Source organism: Aplysia californica, unplaced genomic scaffold (genome assembly GCF_000002075.1).
Source record: "Aplysia californica isolate F4 #8 unplaced genomic scaffold, AplCal3.0 scaffold00391, whole genome shotgun sequence".
In the NCBI taxonomy this organism is placed as follows: Eukaryota; Metazoa; Mollusca; class Gastropoda; order Aplysiida; family Aplysiidae; genus Aplysia; species Aplysia californica.
Genome location: NW_004797661.1, coordinates 18,619 through 36,292, shown reverse-complemented (window position 1 = coordinate 36,292; position 17,674 = coordinate 18,619). Strand labels below are relative to the sequence as shown.

The 17,674-nt window shown below is 37.8% G+C and overlaps 1 protein-coding gene across 2 annotated transcripts; it reads left to right on the top strand.

The window, feature by feature from the left end:
- The first annotated feature begins 130 nt into the window (after positions 1-130).
- On the top strand, positions 131-13,099 carry LOC101859802 (extracellular signal-regulated kinase 2). Of its 2 annotated transcripts, none has more exons than XM_005103816.3 (13): positions 131-661; positions 2,337-2,435; positions 2,681-2,801; positions 3,525-3,655; positions 4,068-4,234; positions 4,808-4,947; positions 5,723-5,789; positions 6,522-6,656; positions 7,067-7,172; positions 7,983-8,208; positions 9,268-9,380; positions 10,452-10,607; positions 12,189-13,099. In XM_005103816.3, the coding sequence occupies exons 1-13, from the start codon at positions 596-598 to the stop codon at positions 12,375-12,377; spliced, it is 1,716 nt and encodes a 571-aa protein (XP_005103873.1). In that variant the 5' UTR covers positions 131-595; the 3' UTR covers positions 12,378-13,099. The 2 variants fall into 2 exon arrangements, with proteins under 2 accessions (XP_005103873.1, XP_005103874.1); XM_005103817.3 differs by having other exon boundaries at positions 132-661; positions 10,455-10,607.
- The last annotated feature ends 4,575 nt before the right edge of the window (positions 13,100-17,674 follow it).

Below are 17,674 nucleotides of genomic sequence, written 5' to 3'. Positions count from 1 at the left end.
CCCTCGTAACTCAATAGCGGCATTCATTAATATACTGTTCGGAGTACATTTATTACTCATTTTAGCGTTAAAGACTGGAGTCACATTGTGCCCATGGTAACAAACGACTTGGAGGAAAAGAAAGGAACAATGTGTCGCCCCATTCACAAAGCGCAACTCGCTTGGATAAACACCACGTTTCACAATGGAGCATAACAATTTGGACTGAAAACAAGTATACATGCTCATTTGCTACTTTCGATTTCGATTTATTATGGTTCCGGTATTGAACCATGGCAACAACACATGCTTACACACATTATGTTGACGTCACATTTTGGCAATGGAATGAAAGAATTCACTACTGATAAATCACTACTCATGGGAAATCCATTTAGAAGAAGGAAACATTCCTAGTAATATTCGTTTTGGAGTGCATAATCAATCATATTGTCCTGAAAATACTATTTATCTTGCAGTTTGAAGTCCGTTAATTCTGTTGCAAAGTAAAGTGTGTGGAACTAGATCCCGTTGGTATTGACATTCTTCAAAGATCCACTTCCGCCCTTCAGATCAAAATTAATGTCGGCTTAGCGTTCCTTTATAAGTGTCCACCATGAGCTCCGAAATAGAGCCGCACATCACCAAAAAGTACGAAATAAAGAAGCGCCTTGGAAAAGGAGTAAGTGAACATTGATTCCATAGTACACATATGCTTTTTTCTTGTCTTACATCTCTCGTTGCAATCTTTTTTAGTTGGCATTCAGCTTTCTGACCCTGCTGTAAATCTACCAGTCATAACAAGTTTGGTTCTAATCCCTCAGCTGTTATTATCATATTTGTGATCGGCATGCATTTTTGCAGCATACCCTACCTGATGCTAATTTGAAAACTCTAACAGCGACTACTACTTGTAAACAGGGAATTTCTGTGGAAGTACTCAACTAGAACACGACATATTCAATTCATTTTGTTTTATTCCTATCCTAGGTTTTAGAAGATGTGATTGTCATGCTGTGGCTGTGGCACATTCACATAGGCTTAAATTGAATAAGAGGTCGTTAGCCTTATCCTCTTTTAAATGGGGACTGATTCCTGAAAAGCTCGGGCAGTTTAAGTTCATACTGTTTCATAATTTCATTTATGAGAAATGCACCCTGCCTAAAAGTAACTTTTGTTGCATATTTCCCTTTGCGTCATAGTCATGGCCTATTGCAGTTCTTGTATCATTACACACCCCTGCTAATGCAGATTTGTCTTGTCTGTATATAATGCTCTCTCAGAATATAATATGTATTAAGCTATTGCATGCATTTTTGGGTAAATATTCAGCACTGCCTTGTGCACATATATCGATGATCATTGACCATAGGACCACAGGACGCAAATGTAAGGAAGAGGCTAGCCGTACTTAATGGCGGCTAGACAGCTGGGCTAGCCGTACTTATTCTTAATATGAATAAGATGGCTAGACTGACCATAAAAAAAGGCGTACTGAATTGTAAATAAATTTTTAGTTTGCAGTACCTAAAGTATTTGTATTTGAGACGAAACCGTGTCTTAATGACAGTGGATGTATTTTAAACCTCCTGTTTTCTAATGTTAATAAGGCCTAAGATAAGTATGGCTAGACTGGCAGGCTAGCCGTACTTGATGGCTGAATTGTAAATGAAATTTGTAGTTTGCAAAGCCTAAAGTATTTGTATTTCAGACAAAACCAAAAGGTGCCTTACTGACTTGCATTATTTAAACCTGAAGAACTACTAGATCAAGTCTAATGAGACCTGTGTACTCAACAGGTTCGAGTCGATACCTGGCCAAACATAGATCTAAGTACGGGTAGACTGGCAGTCTAGCCGTACTTACTCAGGCTAGCCACTTCGCAAATGTAATTAAATCAACAGATGGGGAAGAAATTTTGCAGTTAAGCTCTATAGTTTAAAAAGATAAGTAATTATATTTGCATTTTCATGCTTACCTAGCAGTTACATATAGACCTGTTTTTGTTTTCAGGATTGTGAGTTGTATATCTTGACATCACTACTTTTGTGATGCACTTATAATATAAACATTTTTAAAAATGGCTTTTTACTGGTAGATCTGCAGGTGTTTCACCGCGGAACAACTTACCTTGGACTTGGAGGATCCCATTGTGCAATGCATGAAGTTTCAACCAAGGAATGTGCTTGCTGTGATAATATTTGATATTTTTATTGCCAGTAAAATAGTTTAAATACTTGTACCTGTTTACTGTATTCCCTTTTTAAAAAAAATTGTCTTGAAGCAACTGTGAAACAGTTTCATGTATACACATGTCTTATCCTCATTGACGATTTTTATCTTTTTTTCCTCACTAGGCGTATGGAATTGTTTGGAAGGCCATAGACAGGAGGTCTGGGGAAGTTGTGGCTGTTAAAAAGATATTCGATGCTTTTAGGAACCAGACAGATGCACAGGTAATTTGGTTTTTCTTTTGGGCATTTTTTTTTTTTGCATGTCTTCTCTCTGGATCACAAGCCTTTATGACTATACCTGTTCTTGCTTTGTTTGAAACTTTATCTAAGTTCCAGATGGACAAATTGATTTCTCAAGTTGATATTGAGTTTACCTACACTTCAGTTTATCTGCTTGTGAGGTGCCAGTTTTCATGATTTGTGTCCTTTATGATTTTTGTGACATCTTTACCCCTTTCTTTCCTCAGCGGACGTTTAGAGAGATTATGTTCCTACAAGAGTTTGGTGACCATCCCAATGTCATCAAGCTACACAATGTGATCAAAGCAGAGAATGACAAAGATATTTATCTTGTGTTTGAGTTCATGGGTTAGTATGTTATTATTGTTGTTGAATGTATGATTTCTTTTAAAATCACATTTCTATTTATGAAATTAGTACCAGTGTCTTTAAGTTTCATTTTGTTATGCATATGCTAAGACTAAGGATGCAGGGGTAAATAGTCTTGAAGTTGGTCTTACTTTCTTAAATCAGTTTACTATTTCTTCCAGCTGTCTTGGTTCTATCAGCCCATAATGACCCTGAAGAAGAGTCAATGTGATCTCATCTGCTCAATTTAAGCTAAAATAATGCAGATCACCTTCTGTGTTTTTCTTTATCAAGCATGTTTTCATCAGTTCATCTGTATAAAGTGAATTTTCCAAGTCGCCTCATAGTGCTTTTTCATTTAGAAGGGAGTTCTTGCTGCTCATGTATATGACCTACTTTGATACTGAATATGTTTTCACATATCGTGTCCTTGGGGAGGTAAAATCCCAGCTTATTTTTTTGTTAAGAGGAGGACAAAGAACTAGAAGCTCCATAGTGAATGCTGCACTCTAATAACAATTAGGTTGTTGAAAGTTTAAGGAGGGCAGGCCTCCTTGTTTATTCTGTACAAATAAAGAAAGGTAGTCTGTTAATGGGTATGGAAGATGTGTGGACATACTGAAGTGGAAAGTAATTATTTCAGAGATTTGACTGACATGTTCAGTGAAATACTGGTAAGTTTGCAACACTTTTGTCATACTTGTCTTTTTTATTTTATTTCAGAAACAGACTTGCATAATGTCATAAAGCGGGGCAATATTTTGAAAGATGTACATAAGCGTTACATCATGTACCAGTTGTTCAAGTCGACAAAATACCTTCACAGTGGTAATGTTATTCACAGAGATTTGAAGGTGAGAATTTTTGACCATACATATTTAGTCTTTGAGATTTTTTGATTGAACATTATAGGCTCTGTTTGAAGCATCAAAGACATTAGTCCACAAATTTGTGGGAATCGACTTATTGAGAAAGTAGGATTCCTCAAAATACCCTTCAGTTTGTCTTTTTATTTTGTTGTCCTCATGCAAAATGATTTTTAAGACAGCTATATCTTTTAAGCTGTGGCTAACTATATATAACTATAAACGTTCTTCTCTCTATAGGAGTACAGGTCAGAAGTAAACAATACAGTACTAAACTTAACTATAGGTTTGATCCATGTTCAACAGAGGTAGGGCTGTGGTTATCTCATGAGAATCTTGAATGCTATCTGATGAAAACAGTAATAAGCAGTTTCAAATTTAAACCAATCTGTCTCCTCAGCCATCAAACATTCTCTTGGATAGTGAATGTGTGGTAAAATTGTGTGACTTTGGTCTGGCTCGTTCTTTAACTCAAATTTCAATGGATGAGGCTGGTGATCCAAACTTGACCGAGTACGTTGCTACAAGATGGTACAGAGCTCCAGAGATTTTGCTTGCTTCACACCGGTAAGGCATTAGATGTCTCTTGCTGTGTTCTGATATGTTTGTGCTGATTTTGTGTACAGTTTCTATGTTGTTGTCAGAATTTCGGCAGCTTTGGGGTTTCGCTTGTTGACTCGTGCATTTGTGTGAGTTGATGTTATTTGCCTTCTGTGTTTTTCTTTGTCAAGTGTCATCCGGGTCTATATGTAAGGAAGGATGAAAAAGTATGCGTGTTTTTTTTTTTATTGTGTTAACATTGACTTAAGTCTTAGTCTTTTACTGCTGCTTTGTCCTTTATCCTCTCTTTGCCTCTCTCATTGTTTTGTTGCTAATTCTCCTCTTCACTTCTCCCTCCCCCCCCCAACCCCTCTTTCTCCTTTCTGCTCTTTTTTTTTTACTACCCACTCACTCCCCATCTGAGTTTTTAAGTTGTGGTTAATGGACATTCTACTGTGGTTGTCCTCGTCTTTTTCTGCATTTCTCAGTCTTAATTTGCTTCTGTTTAAAATATGTTTGCTATTCTGCCAAAAACAGTTGCTCAACTTAGGAAGCCCAAAGCTGTGCATTTGGTTGTTTATGTTCTATTTTCCTCTGCAGTTACACTAAAGGGGTTGACATGTGGAGCTTGGGCTGCATCCTTGGTGAGATGTTGCTGGGAAAACCACTGTTTCCAGGTTCCTCAACCCTGAACCAGATAGAGCGTATCATGGGCTCCATACCACCGCCCTCACGTAGTGGTAAGTAGTATAGGTTTAACGCCACTACTACCACTCTTAGGTTATGAGGTTAACGTCCATCTCCGAAAGGACCGATGTAGTGGTAGGTACTCACTCACCTGAAAAAGTTTTTAATGGATTGTCTTATGATTGTAATGGGAGGTCCACACTCAGCAAAACAGTTTTCAAGTTGATTGTTTTATTTCATTATGCTAAATGGGATACATCTCGCTGAAATACTCTAATGAAAGTGAAAATGAAAAGTCAAAATTCTGTGCTGATATCTAATTTTATACCCTTGAGCTTTTTCAGTGGGAGAATTGATAATACTTTCAAGAGAAAAAGGAGCAAGAGGAATACTGCTTTACCCCAACTTCTAATCTGAAGGATTTGTTTTATGGCTGCAGTCTCAGTGACATGTGGCATGTTTTGTAGTGTCAAAGAGTGTCGGATAAACATTTACTTTTTTATAAAATGTTCTACTGCAGTGCATTTTTTCAGTTACATGCTTGGAAAGTATCTCACAATTTATATTTTGCACAGTTGTAATATTATGGACAGTTTCCTTTTGAAAATGTATTTGGTTTTTACCTTGTATACGTATTGTTTGTCAGAACACTTATGTTAAATTATAACAATATTAGCTTCTTTTTTCTTCGTACAGGAAGGTAAAAGTTGTTGTGCAGCATGTAAAGACGTGTATAAATAAACATAGATTTTAAGCTCTTAAATTTAGAGAGCTTGAATTTTTCCTGCGGGTTATCTTACAGATATGCCTTGATTTGATGTTTTTCAGATATAGACAGTTTGAAATCCTCGTATGGGGCATCAGTATTAGAGAAAGCAGCATCAGCAGCTGGAAGGTAAGCTTTTATTTCTGCCACAAATGCTGAATGAAGTATGATATTTTTACCTGTATTGGCAGTGTTTTTTGTGTGCCAGATAGTTTTGTCCTTCAAACTACAGAAAAACCCCTGGGGCAGTGCCACTGACTGTAGTGTCTTTAGGCCATTCCTAAAGGGGGGATATTTCTTGTTCAAGCATAGTAGAATTGTAAATGGGCTGACTCATGTCACGCTCATAACTATGCCTGATCTACAACAGGGAACTGCAGCTTTTTCTTTCCTGATCCTTACTATTGTCATTTCCCTCTACTTTTTTTGTATGTTTGTCACTCTCTTGTGACCTGCTATTTTGGGGTGCCTTGATAGTCGAAGCAGACCTTGTGCTGTTGAAGCTAGAGAGGTGAGCAGTCTAAGTCTGATTCCCTGTAAAGACTTCTCTGTTGACACCCACCCCCCTTGAGCTCATATGACCTTATGCAGTTGCGAGCGCCATATAACCCTCTACTATAAAAAAAAAAACACCAACAAAACTACAGAGAGTATTTTTTGCTATTTGAATGTACCATCATTTAGTGGAGGAATCAAGGATTGTGCTTGTTTTTCTTTGTTCACTGTTCATACTTAAAGTGAATTCTTTGTGCTTTTTTTTTCTTTTGGAAAAGAAATGAATTAGAAGGGTACACTTGGTAACCTGTGCAGTTGAAGTGCTCGTCTTCATTCTTTTTCTAACCCCTTCTTTTGATTCGTCAGACACAGGAAGTCCTTTGACGACTTGCTGCCTGACTCTCCTGCTGATGGAACTGACCTGATGAAAAAGTTGTTACACTTTAACCCCGACAAAAGAATAACAGCGGATGAGGCGCTCCGACATCCTTTTGTTCAGAGGTGAGTGATCAATGGTGGTTGAATTCGTAAAGTGTAAGTGAAAGAGTCTAATGCCCCCTTCAGTACAGTCCATTTCAGAGGTGGAGGCTTTTGAATTTAACACCAATCTCAGGTTAGGCTGGGCCAATTTGGTTGAGAGCCTTGAAACCTCTACAAAACAACCAAAGTTAAACAATGGCTATTAAGGACTCGAACGAGAATCATGCGCTCCATTGTCGAGCATGATTCCAACTGAGTTAACCGTGCACCCATCTGACTTCATTTGCAGACAATATAGCTTTTCATCTTTTTGGTTTTTGGTCTGTTGTGCTTTTTTAAGACAGTGAGTAGAAAATTTCTCTTTTTTGCATCGTGACATTCCTGCTTTGGTTTTATGACATGTTGTGATGATTTCTGTTTGGGTCTTTCAGGTTTCACAACCCAGCTGGGGAGATCAGCCTTAATTTTGATGTAGTTCCTCCCCTTAGTGATGACATTCAGCTAACTGTAGATGAGTACCGCAGCAAGTTGTATGAGGTGAGTAGCTCCTGTCACTTGGGAATCAACTTGCGAAAGATCCAATAGAATCAAACCCTGAAGTAGTTACATTATCTTGTTAGTTTGTTTTACTGTTCTTTTAAAAGTACAGATGTATCTGAGTATGTTGAATGGTGAAAAAGTAAGTAATGTTTTATGGTATATCAGCCCTTTTTAAGTTGGCAATATAAGGCTTTAATGTTTGCTAGATCTCCCAATGTATCCTTCTGTTACAAAGAATGAAACCAGTATAGAATTGAAATAAGGCTGCGCCTTTGGTACAATATTGAATAAAAAAGAAAGGTTTCCTTTCTCTTCATACCTTTGATAGTAAATTATAATTGTGGGGAGGTTTGCAAGTTAAGTTTGGGAAAATCAGGGGTTCAGTATGTTATTGTTTCTATGCTTTCATCAAGTGTTATTTTGACTTCTATTCTGATTTAAGTGAGCATTATTGATAAACACTTTAAGTTGATTTTATATGTAATGACCTTAAAAAAGACAAATCATTTGTGGTTTACAATATAATTAGTCACACTGGGTCCCTTTTATTACTTTTGTGGTTTTGTCAGATATTGATGCGTGCAAGTTTAATTATCAGACACGAATTTGGCCCCTTTGCAGTCGCACTGGCTGTGTCGTTTAAAATTTCAGAATGAAATATGGTGCTCCCATTATTTTTAATTAATTTTTTTTGATTCAGTGGTACACTGTTACTAGAATTTATAGTGGAAATTTTTCCAAGTATAGTTTTTGATTAAAAAAATAAGAGTATATTGTCTTATGCGTAAAATATTGCATTTCTTCCAGATGATTATTCAGAAGAAGGCTGAGAGGCGACGCAGAAGGAGGGAGGAAGCGCGCAGTGCAGCGATGCAGCAACAGCAGGAGGAGGAATACAGACAGGAGGAAATGGTGCACGAACAGCCACCCAAAGAGAACATGCACTCATCACCCAAACGTCCCTCTCCCAAGCCTGTCCACAAATACGGTTCCCTGGGCGAGCACCCCCCTCAGCATCATTCCTCATTTTCAGGTAGAATTAGTTCTCGATGTGGTCAGAGAAGACATATCACTACCTCAGAATTACAAAATTGTATCTGACATTTTTGGCCGTTTTGAGTTACTAAGACCATGAGGTCAGAAACCAAATGTTATATCTGCTCTATCAATATCGTAAGATGATTCAGAGTCATTATCAAGATATTCAAAGAGTTGCATTAAAAAAAGCTTAACATTTTTTAAAAGTCAAAATCTTTAACGTCAAATAATTTGTCAAAACTAGGTACTGCGCCGATAGAACTTTATAATTCTAAGGTAGCGATATAGTCAAGTTGGATGAGAACATTTACCCAATGTGGTAGCCTAATGTATTTGATGTCTTCTTTATTGACTGATTGAACTTCCCTTGTGGACAGAGTGACTTTCATGAGTTGTAATCTTGATTGAACTATCCTTCCCTGTTTAAAAAAGAAATCTATAAATAGATATGTTTGAAAAACAGTGCCTATGTAAAATCTTCTGAGTCATGTCTGATTCGAGGTGCTGTATTCAGATAACAAGTTTATTGACAAAGTAAATTGGTTAATAAATTGGGAGAGAGAGAGAGAGAGAGAGAGAGAGAGAGAGAGAGAGAGAGAGAGAGATTTTGGTTACTAAAATCAGTCTGCACCTGGTATGACATACTACTTCAAACTACTTGGCATATGTGCAAAATAAGTGCAGTTACTGTCTCGAAATATAGAGGCAAATTTGAAAGAATGTATAATATTCTCAACACTTCATCGGATCATCTGCCCACGTCTGTGGTGTAATGATTTGTCTCTACCCTTGTCATGCAGAAAATGTAAGTTTCCATTTCTGCATGAGGAAATATGCATTTTAGTAGGTGTCTTCTTTGTCATTTTGCTTAGGTACTCCAGTTCCCTACTGTCAGTGTCGTTCTAACTATCAGGTTGAAGCAACCTTTTTCTGGAATGATTTAAATTATGTTGATTCGGGAGTGTAAAACATTTATGAAAAGTCCTTAAAATATCTGTATTGACATCCTGTATTAGCAACGAGGTGATTTGCACGCATTTTCTTTTTCATGCAGCATTTGGGCGAACTGCATCGAATGACCACCCACCACCTGGACCTCAGAGACAGAAGGCACTGTCCAGACAAAGGAGTTGTGAAAATATCCAGTCATCACAAGCGACCAATGGGGTAAGCTGTTCTGTCATCGTGTCTTTCACCAACTTGATAGAATTTTTCTTTTGTGCTCAATCAGTTTGACATTCAGGTATCTGATTGCTGTTTGATATGCTGCCCTTCAAATGTATATAATGTTGTTTTTTAAAATCGATTGGGAAAGTATATATTAATACCTTAAAAGAAGAAACAAATTGATTGTTCCCCAAACTGTGATATGTTTTTCTTTAAAAAGGAGCACATTAGACAAGCCTTGCATTATATAAAGTTGCACTCCGCTCATTCATTATGTCTTAAAATTACACGTAGGGAAGAGACATTATTACTGGTTGTCAGAGTGTAGTGTTTTGCCGAGCCTGCTTTAATGTGATTTTTACATATTTAAACATCCCATTCCTCACTCGTCAGAAATCTGGATAAATTCAATGTTCCTTAAATTGTATGACTTGTGAACACTGCCTCCACCATCCTCTTTACCTCAGGTGAATAAATCCCCAATATTGAGCTAACTTTAGTTGCCTACTAACTGTATGCTGCCCAGGAAGTTGAGATTGCTTCAGAATGCTAACAGGTATTCATCATTGCCTTTCTCACCCTGGGTCAGGGTATAGGCAATGAACAAACACCTTTCCCACTCCTGGGCTGGCCTCTTGATGTTATTCCATGTCTTCCCATTTTTCTGTACATCGATTTCTGTGACTTTTCTCCAGGTTCCACGTGGATTTCTTCTTGATTTTTTACCCTGTGGGTTCCAATCCAACACTTTTCTTGTTATGCAGCTGCTTGACTTCCTGAGAGTATTTTCTATCCTTCGTCACCACCTTCTTCCCTCCTCATCTCTCACTGGGCTCTGTCTTGTTCTCCTTAACATGTCCTTGTTGGTGACCTTGTCTCTCTATCTGATCCTCAGTAACTTTTGTAGGCACTGCTTGTAGGTATGCTGGGGTAGATTGTAAAGTGCATAGAACTTGCTGTTGAGCAGGAATTTGCATGAGCAAATGCTGTTTAATTTTTATTATCATCATTATTCTAAGGAGTCGTTGATATAGATATGATAATTTTGTTTTTCTCTTCCCTTTGACTTAGAAGGGCCGACAGACGTCCGCCCCGGCCGCGATGCGAGGACAGGGAAGACCTGTGTCGGGTGTGCACAGAGCTCAGAGCAACCCAACCATTACTCGGGTAGACGAGCGGGGAGGAAATGGTGGGGGAAATGGCTTAATGGTGGCCAGCTCACGGATGGTAAGTGCTTTTTCTCTTCGATTTTGTTTTATTTGTTTGTTTGTTTTCGGGGGGTTTTTTTCCTCTAGCTTACAAGGTCATTATTTTAATAAGTTTGTATTTTTTGCCCTGCGAGTGATGTATCTTTTTGTTTTGTTTTAAACTTTTTTCCTGCTGCTAGTGAATGACTATGCACCTACTACTTCTACCTCAGCTTTCCATGGCTAGCATATTGATGGTAATAGTTGCATTCCATGTCAGTGTGAAATTTAGTTGTTTCATCGTTGTCAGAAAATTTTGCAAGGAAATCCCCTTGGATCAGGTTGTAGTTGTAGTATAGTAAAAGTATACTAAGCAAAAATTTGGAGACATGTTGGCACAAAATGTATATATATTTGTTTTCTGGCGTGCTTGACACTCCTACAGTGTTTTCTTTTAAAGTAAAAATTCCAGACATTCACAATTTGCGACTGTTACGGTTGATATACATGTATGGTATTGGATTGGCATCTCCTGCTTCGGGCTGTTAGGAAGTACCAATGTTCCACACAAGGGAAAAGTTAGAATTAGATACAGTATTTCCTGGCAGTCAGTATAGTGTTTTATTTTGTCACGGTTTATTGTTTATAATAATAATAATAAATAGCATTTGTATAGCGCATATCCCCGCTCAACAGCAGGCTCTATGCGCTTTACACTATATTATAATAAGTACTAGGTTTGGACTTTGAGTGGGTTTGTTTTGTTAATAAAAACAGATGGGCACCTGTTTCGTCTGCATGTTTAGACTTTTGAAACAGAGAGATTATCTCAGATTTTGCTTCTGGTCAGGCAGTATATGTTTACTGGTTTGTTTACCTGTGGCAGTGGTTTCTTTTTATTTCCAATCCAAAAGCACCTAAAGTCTTTCTTTATACAGTTACCCGCAATCACACACTTTGTCTTCCGTATTTTTTCACTTTGTGATCATTGATGACTTTCAGTTTGCCTTTGAGGAACTTTTTCATCCTTTTTCATTGATTTGCTTCATTGAATAGTCTTTTAAAATTGATACTGTTCCTGACAGGATTTAATCCTTGCATACATGGGATGGATGTTATTCACATCATATTTTGAGAAGAAGCAGGAAAATACAAAAATATTTTTCTCCCTCAGATTTCTTGAGCACCTTGTATTCTCACATAGAATGACACTGGAGTCAAGAGCAGGCTATGTAGTAGCAAACATGTTTAAGAAAGTACAATTCTAAATAGGTTTTTAATCTGTTCCTCTTAACTCTTATGAATAGTAGGCCTATTCTCTATTATAGAGCTTAAGCTGAATAGAAAATATCATTTTCATCATAAAAAGATAGGTTTCAAGCTGGAAGCTTGTTTTACACTCCAGAATGTTTAGAAAAGAATGAGGATTTGATGTATGAGGGTACCTTTGTAGTGCATAAGCAAATATTAATGATGAATTAAAAAAACGAGACAAAAACAGGAATGTTGTATCTAATCAGTAGACATACTGACTTCCCTGAGTAAGCTGACTGGAGATATTGAGCTGAAAGGGGAATAAAATTTAAAAGAACACCTTTCTTTCTGTTTTTGCTTGATCCAGGTCCCAGGTCAAAGGCCCACCTCTGCCCACAACCCGCGGTCAAAACCGGCGTACGGACGTAAGCAGTTCAGCAATGCCATGAACAACCCCAGCAGTGGTGCTCCCAAGGCTGTGTTTGGCAGCTACTCTCAGGCCTACGGCACCATCTCCTCAAGCAGTCTGGCAGCTCTTCAAGGACGGAAATCCTGACTAGGACTGGAGCAGCGAGCTCCACGCCCGAGAGTTGAGGTGGACGACTATTACGATGATATGGTGCCCCACTCGCTCAGACCTCGAGAAATGTCGAGATATTATGCGCCAGAGCCGCCATCGTACCCTCGGGAGTTTTCTCGCTACGAACATGTTCCTCGACGCCCTTTGGGGCACAGGCATTACTGAAAATGACTGGAGCTCGAAGCAGTATTTGATTAATGTGATACAAACTGGACCTCGTTTTTTTCTCATCTTCACCAACTTCGTCAGCATTGTTCACAGAGTGATCAACAAGCATCATCGCATTGAAGTTTTCTCACAGATTTCCTCACCTTGTGGTTTTTTTTCCTTTGTTCGAAAAGGAAATACCAGTCATCGTCTTTTCAACAGAAGCAGCAAGGTTAAGAGGGCCTGTCATATGGGTTGAAGTTGTTGGTTTTACAATGAGATTGACTCTCCCAGCATGTGTTACTGACCAATCATAATTCACTCATCAAGCACCAGTGGTTTCGTCTGGTTGATGTAAAGAACTTTATTCTAACATTCCGTCCGTATATTTTTCAACCATTTAGATTTTATGCTATATTCATTATTGACTAGCCTGTAACTCCTCAACATTTGGTAGGTTGATGACGTATTTGGCTGTGAGTCATATTTTTGTGTTCGTTTCCTTTAATAGCTTAGTTTTTGAGTCCTTACTTTGTTTTATGCAAAAAAAATCTATGGCATTTGTACTTTAATTTTCAAGGTAAGTTAATGAGAAAATATGATTCATGGCTAATTACGTTGTTTCTGAGCAGGTCCTAGCTGATAATGAATATGGCTCCTAGGTTTTCATATTATATCACTGACTTTTAACGTTCAGTCATACCATCAAGAGTTACCACAGTGAGGATAACGTGAATTCTGATTTGGTAGATACGTGTGACATCCGCAGCAAGGTATCAGTTGCTTACTGTCATTTGGGTAGGGCACCCTCACTTCCACAAAAACATATAAGTTTGACATACAGACACAGTCTAGTTACTTATTGAATCCCCCCCCCCGCATCCAAACATGATCAAGAAATCCATGTCTTTGAATCTTAGTCCTGATTTGTCTAATATCCTATGTAGTGACACTAGTTTGAATCAGAGTGCGTCCCACTAAATTTTTCAATGAGTGATTTTTTGGGTCATCCATAGACTGTAGGGCAGGATTTGGTATTTTTCTTACCCATTTTTCTATTATAAAAAGGCATTTTTCAGGATCCAAACGTTGTTATCACTTTTGTTGGGAACTTGGATTTTTTACATTCCTCTACTCTTTTGAAGCGTATCAGTACATACTTGCACTTTTATAAGTATGTGCTTGATGCTCTTTCCATATACGTATACAGTTAAATACAGTCAAGCACAGATAATTCAAACACAGTAGGGCTTGATAGACATTTCAACACATCCATAATTTGGGTAAACAGTATAATGGAATATTAAAGAGATATCAATCAGGGAATGGCACATTGTATGAGCTCTCTGTGATTCCGATTCGAGTTTTCCGTGTTAGTGTTACCTGTGTCTGACTGTGTGTGTGAAATGTGTACATTCTTTGTGTTGCTACTATACCTGCAGAGGAAGATATCAACTCACACACACAGCTACAATATAAATTTACTGACTCGTTTTCACACATAGAACACATGACTGAAACATGGATTGCATAGGGAGGATGGCATTTTCCTGGTTCTGCTGCCAAAATTTACCGGAAATGTCTTCAGGTTACAAGCTTAATACATGTCTCATCCATTATGTGGTAACCGTAGCATTTAGTTATGTTGTAAATTATTTGTACATATTCTGGTTTGTTTTGCTTTACTCCTTTTTTTTTAATAAATAGAGGCCATCTTGCCTACCAAGTGGCCTTTGTTAGCTTTTGTCAGTGCATAAAAGATAATGAAGGTAGTGTATAGGCCTTATATATTAACATTTATCACTCTCACTCATCCGGGAGGGGAGGGGGTGTAATAATTTAATTCATTATGTCTTAAAATGACACATTTATACTGAACTGTGTATTACACATGGAGTGGGGGGGGGTGTGTTGGAGGTGTGGAAAAACATTCCAAACTGAGTCTCTGTTCGTAAATAGTTTTTTGTATTGTACATTTTGTTAATATTATCCTTGCCATTTATTACTATTCAGTTTTTGAGATGAAATTTTTACTTGTGCCGAGCTCATATATCAGTGACGATGCCACTCTCATCTGCAAGTTCTGAAAGTTAAGAGCAATACTTATTTGTACTTTTTTTTTCTTTTTTAATTTGTTGCCCTCTTCGAAAGTTTTGGTGATCACAACGGCTGTGTACTGCTTCGACAGTGGTTCATTGCACTTTGTGATTTGTTTGTTTGTGACTTAGGTCAGCTTGTGCATAACTTCTGAACTTTCTGTCTCCAACTATTGTTGAATCAGTCTGTGTTTAATTTATTTCCCTATCATTAGCACACTCTTTACTACTCGATTTTGGGTTGTAAGTTCTGGAGTGACATTATGTTTTAGTTGCTACAGAGAGGCACAGTGACACGGAAATTTGGGTGGATTTGCTACATTTCTGCACGACGTTAAGTCTCTGCACATTCATCCACATCCATAACTCATGGCTTCTTCATCACTCTTTTATGGCCATCCAAACATTTACATCCAATGTTCTCTCTCAAAATCAAAAGCAGTCTAAAAGTCTTTATTATTTGGACTAAAAACAAAGTATGATAGGCGTCCTGAAGAGGTCAGATGTGTATTGTTCGCAATGATCTGAGACAATCAACACATGGTCAAAAGTTTGGACAGGTATGTAGTGGTAAACAAAATAGCACAGGAGATGTGAAAGAAACTGTTGTTGTGTGATAGCTTGATGTGCCTGTTAGGTGTAAGGCTAGCTAGTGACCAGCATGAAAAGACCAAAAGTTACAGGGAAATAGAGCTTGTAACTGCGAAAAATGTATTTTGTTATTCGTTGATGTCACAAACATTGTTGCAGTACCTGGTTGTCTGTGTCTCTATATTTTAGACTTGTAATGTTATTTTTATGTATCTGTTGGTAATCGTGGTATATAACATCCTCTGCTGTGCATCATGCACTGTCCTTTGAGCCCTCTGTATATTTTGTGTATAGTAGATGCAGGATTTAGTTTCTAAACTAATGAAGATTCTTGTTACAAGAAAATATTTATTCTTTCCTTAAAACAAAACCATTTTGCATGTAATACCTGCTTGTGCAGTCTGCCCCAAAGTGTGTATTAAGTGCTTGTGAGAGTGTAAATGTTCTGTTACAGCTGAAATATAAAAGTGGCATTCCTTGCAAGGTTTGGCTGTAAAACATTAACGCAGATCATTGAATGAAGGAGAATGTAAGATTCATAGGTCTGTGACTGCTGATGTTGAATTTACAATATTAATGACCTATCTTAGTGTGCAGTGAAATGTTGATATCAGATTTGCCTCTTATCTTTATCCTAGATATAAATCCTTCGAGTTGAACGCAGAGAAAGAGTTGGAGACTCACAACGTTTGTTGCCCTTCTAACTTTTTCCTGTGCTGATGAGTGATTTGATTTTATAAAACACTTTTCTCACATAATGCAATCATGTATGGTGAAGACTGTAATGTTTCTAATGTTAAGGTTTACGGTTATGTCGTGGCGTGAACCGTTGTGTTTTTGCTCATCCAGATCTATTTTATTTTCCATAGAAGGTATACCAGCACCAGTGAAAAGCTGGTTAAGGTCTTCGCTTTTGTATTCTATAACCTCAATTCCCACAAGGGGAAGAAATTTTTATCAGTATATATCCGTCTTTCTCGTGGAAAGCTGTTTCCCACTCGGTGTGGGTTGGCCCCACCAGGCTAGTTTAAATGCTCCCTTAGTGATCTAAAGTATGTCAGTTGTTGAGTAAAAGATTAATCACAGGGATCGTGATTTTCCAGCAGTGGTCATAAGGATGTTGGCTAAGGTCAAATGGGAAAACTCCTTTTTTTTTTTTCAAAATAGATGCTGTGTATATTGTAAGAGCCAAAATTGTACATTGCTTGAAGCTGACTTCTTCAGTTTTGTGGAAGCTCAAGTATAACTTATCACTTGTGGTACACAAAAAGGATTTTTTTGTGATTTCAATTAATTTACTAACCCACACTGAAGAAGTATTGTATGCTGTACAGGTTTCCATTTCATCACTCTTCTGTTATTTAATTAGAATGAAGGTGCTTCCTTTGAAGTGATCTGCTTTGCCTTTTAAAGACATAGACTACTGTTTGTTTAGATATTTAAAGCTATTCTAATTTAAGCTGTGAACTGAAAAAAAAAAAGGCGTATCAACAAACGATATCCCATATCTACACTAACCAGGTATTTTGGCATTGGAGGGTAGTATCTAATATATAGGCCAATGAACTCTTCTTACAAGAGGTTATTATGTTTTTCTCTTTTATTTCCTTCAATTCCACTGCCTGAACCTGTGGATTTTGTCCACAGTTGTCTATCTATATGTAGATATTTTCAAGATTAATGTAGCTGAGCACTAATGAACCTGTAACTTGTACATTATATATCTTTCGTTTCATTCAAAGCTCAACCGTATTTTTTGTGTATCCTAATTAATAAACAGTGTTCAGATGGCTGGGGTCAACGTCCCGAAAGATAAGTACGCACACCAGTGCTGATATGCACTGTGTCTTGTGATCTTGATATTGGAAGAGCAAAGTCTCTGAAGTCTTCACTGCAAGAGTGCTCAATGCCTCCTCCGTCCAAATGTTGTCTGTTTCTATCACTATTTGTTGTCCATGACAGTCTTTGCTTTTTGGGTTTGTTTTTTTACACTTTTGTGCAAGTGCTGGGTGCTTTTTTGATACTTGGCTATCACAAACTGTCAGGTTTTATATTTTGTGAGCTTGTCTGATTTGCTAAAACCGGTTAAAAAGAAAATGAAGTGCTGGTGTTCAGCCCAACTAAAAGCAGCCACTAAAAATGCCATGTCAGTGTACAACCCTACTGAAACTTGTCAGGGCACGCACCTCATTTCTCCCGCACGATTTTCTTAATGATGAGCTTGGCTATGATAAAAGCATCACTGACGTTAAGCTGTAGCTCTGCTTTCCTTTCTAGTGGAGAAAGTGTATCAGAGTGGGGCTCAGCAGTCAGAATGTACATTTACTACCATTAAGTCTAAATCAGTGTGAACACTGGAAGGCTGCTCATGCACAAGAAATTGAGCAGATGGGCAACCATTGTTGGTGAAGAATACGAACACGGAAGGGCTAAGGTGAA

Coding starts and splice junctions, on each gene's coding strand:
- LOC101859802 (XM_005103816.3), top strand. CDS start 596: ATGAGCTCCGAAATAGAGCCGCACATCACCAAAAAGTACGAAATAAAG. Junction 662..2,336: donor AGAAGCGCCTTGGAAAAGGA/GTAAGTGAACAT, acceptor TTTCCTCACTAG/GCGTATGGAATTGTTTGGAA. Junction 2,436..2,680: donor GGAACCAGACAGATGCACAG/GTAATTTGGTTT, acceptor TTCTTTCCTCAG/CGGACGTTTAGAGAGATTAT.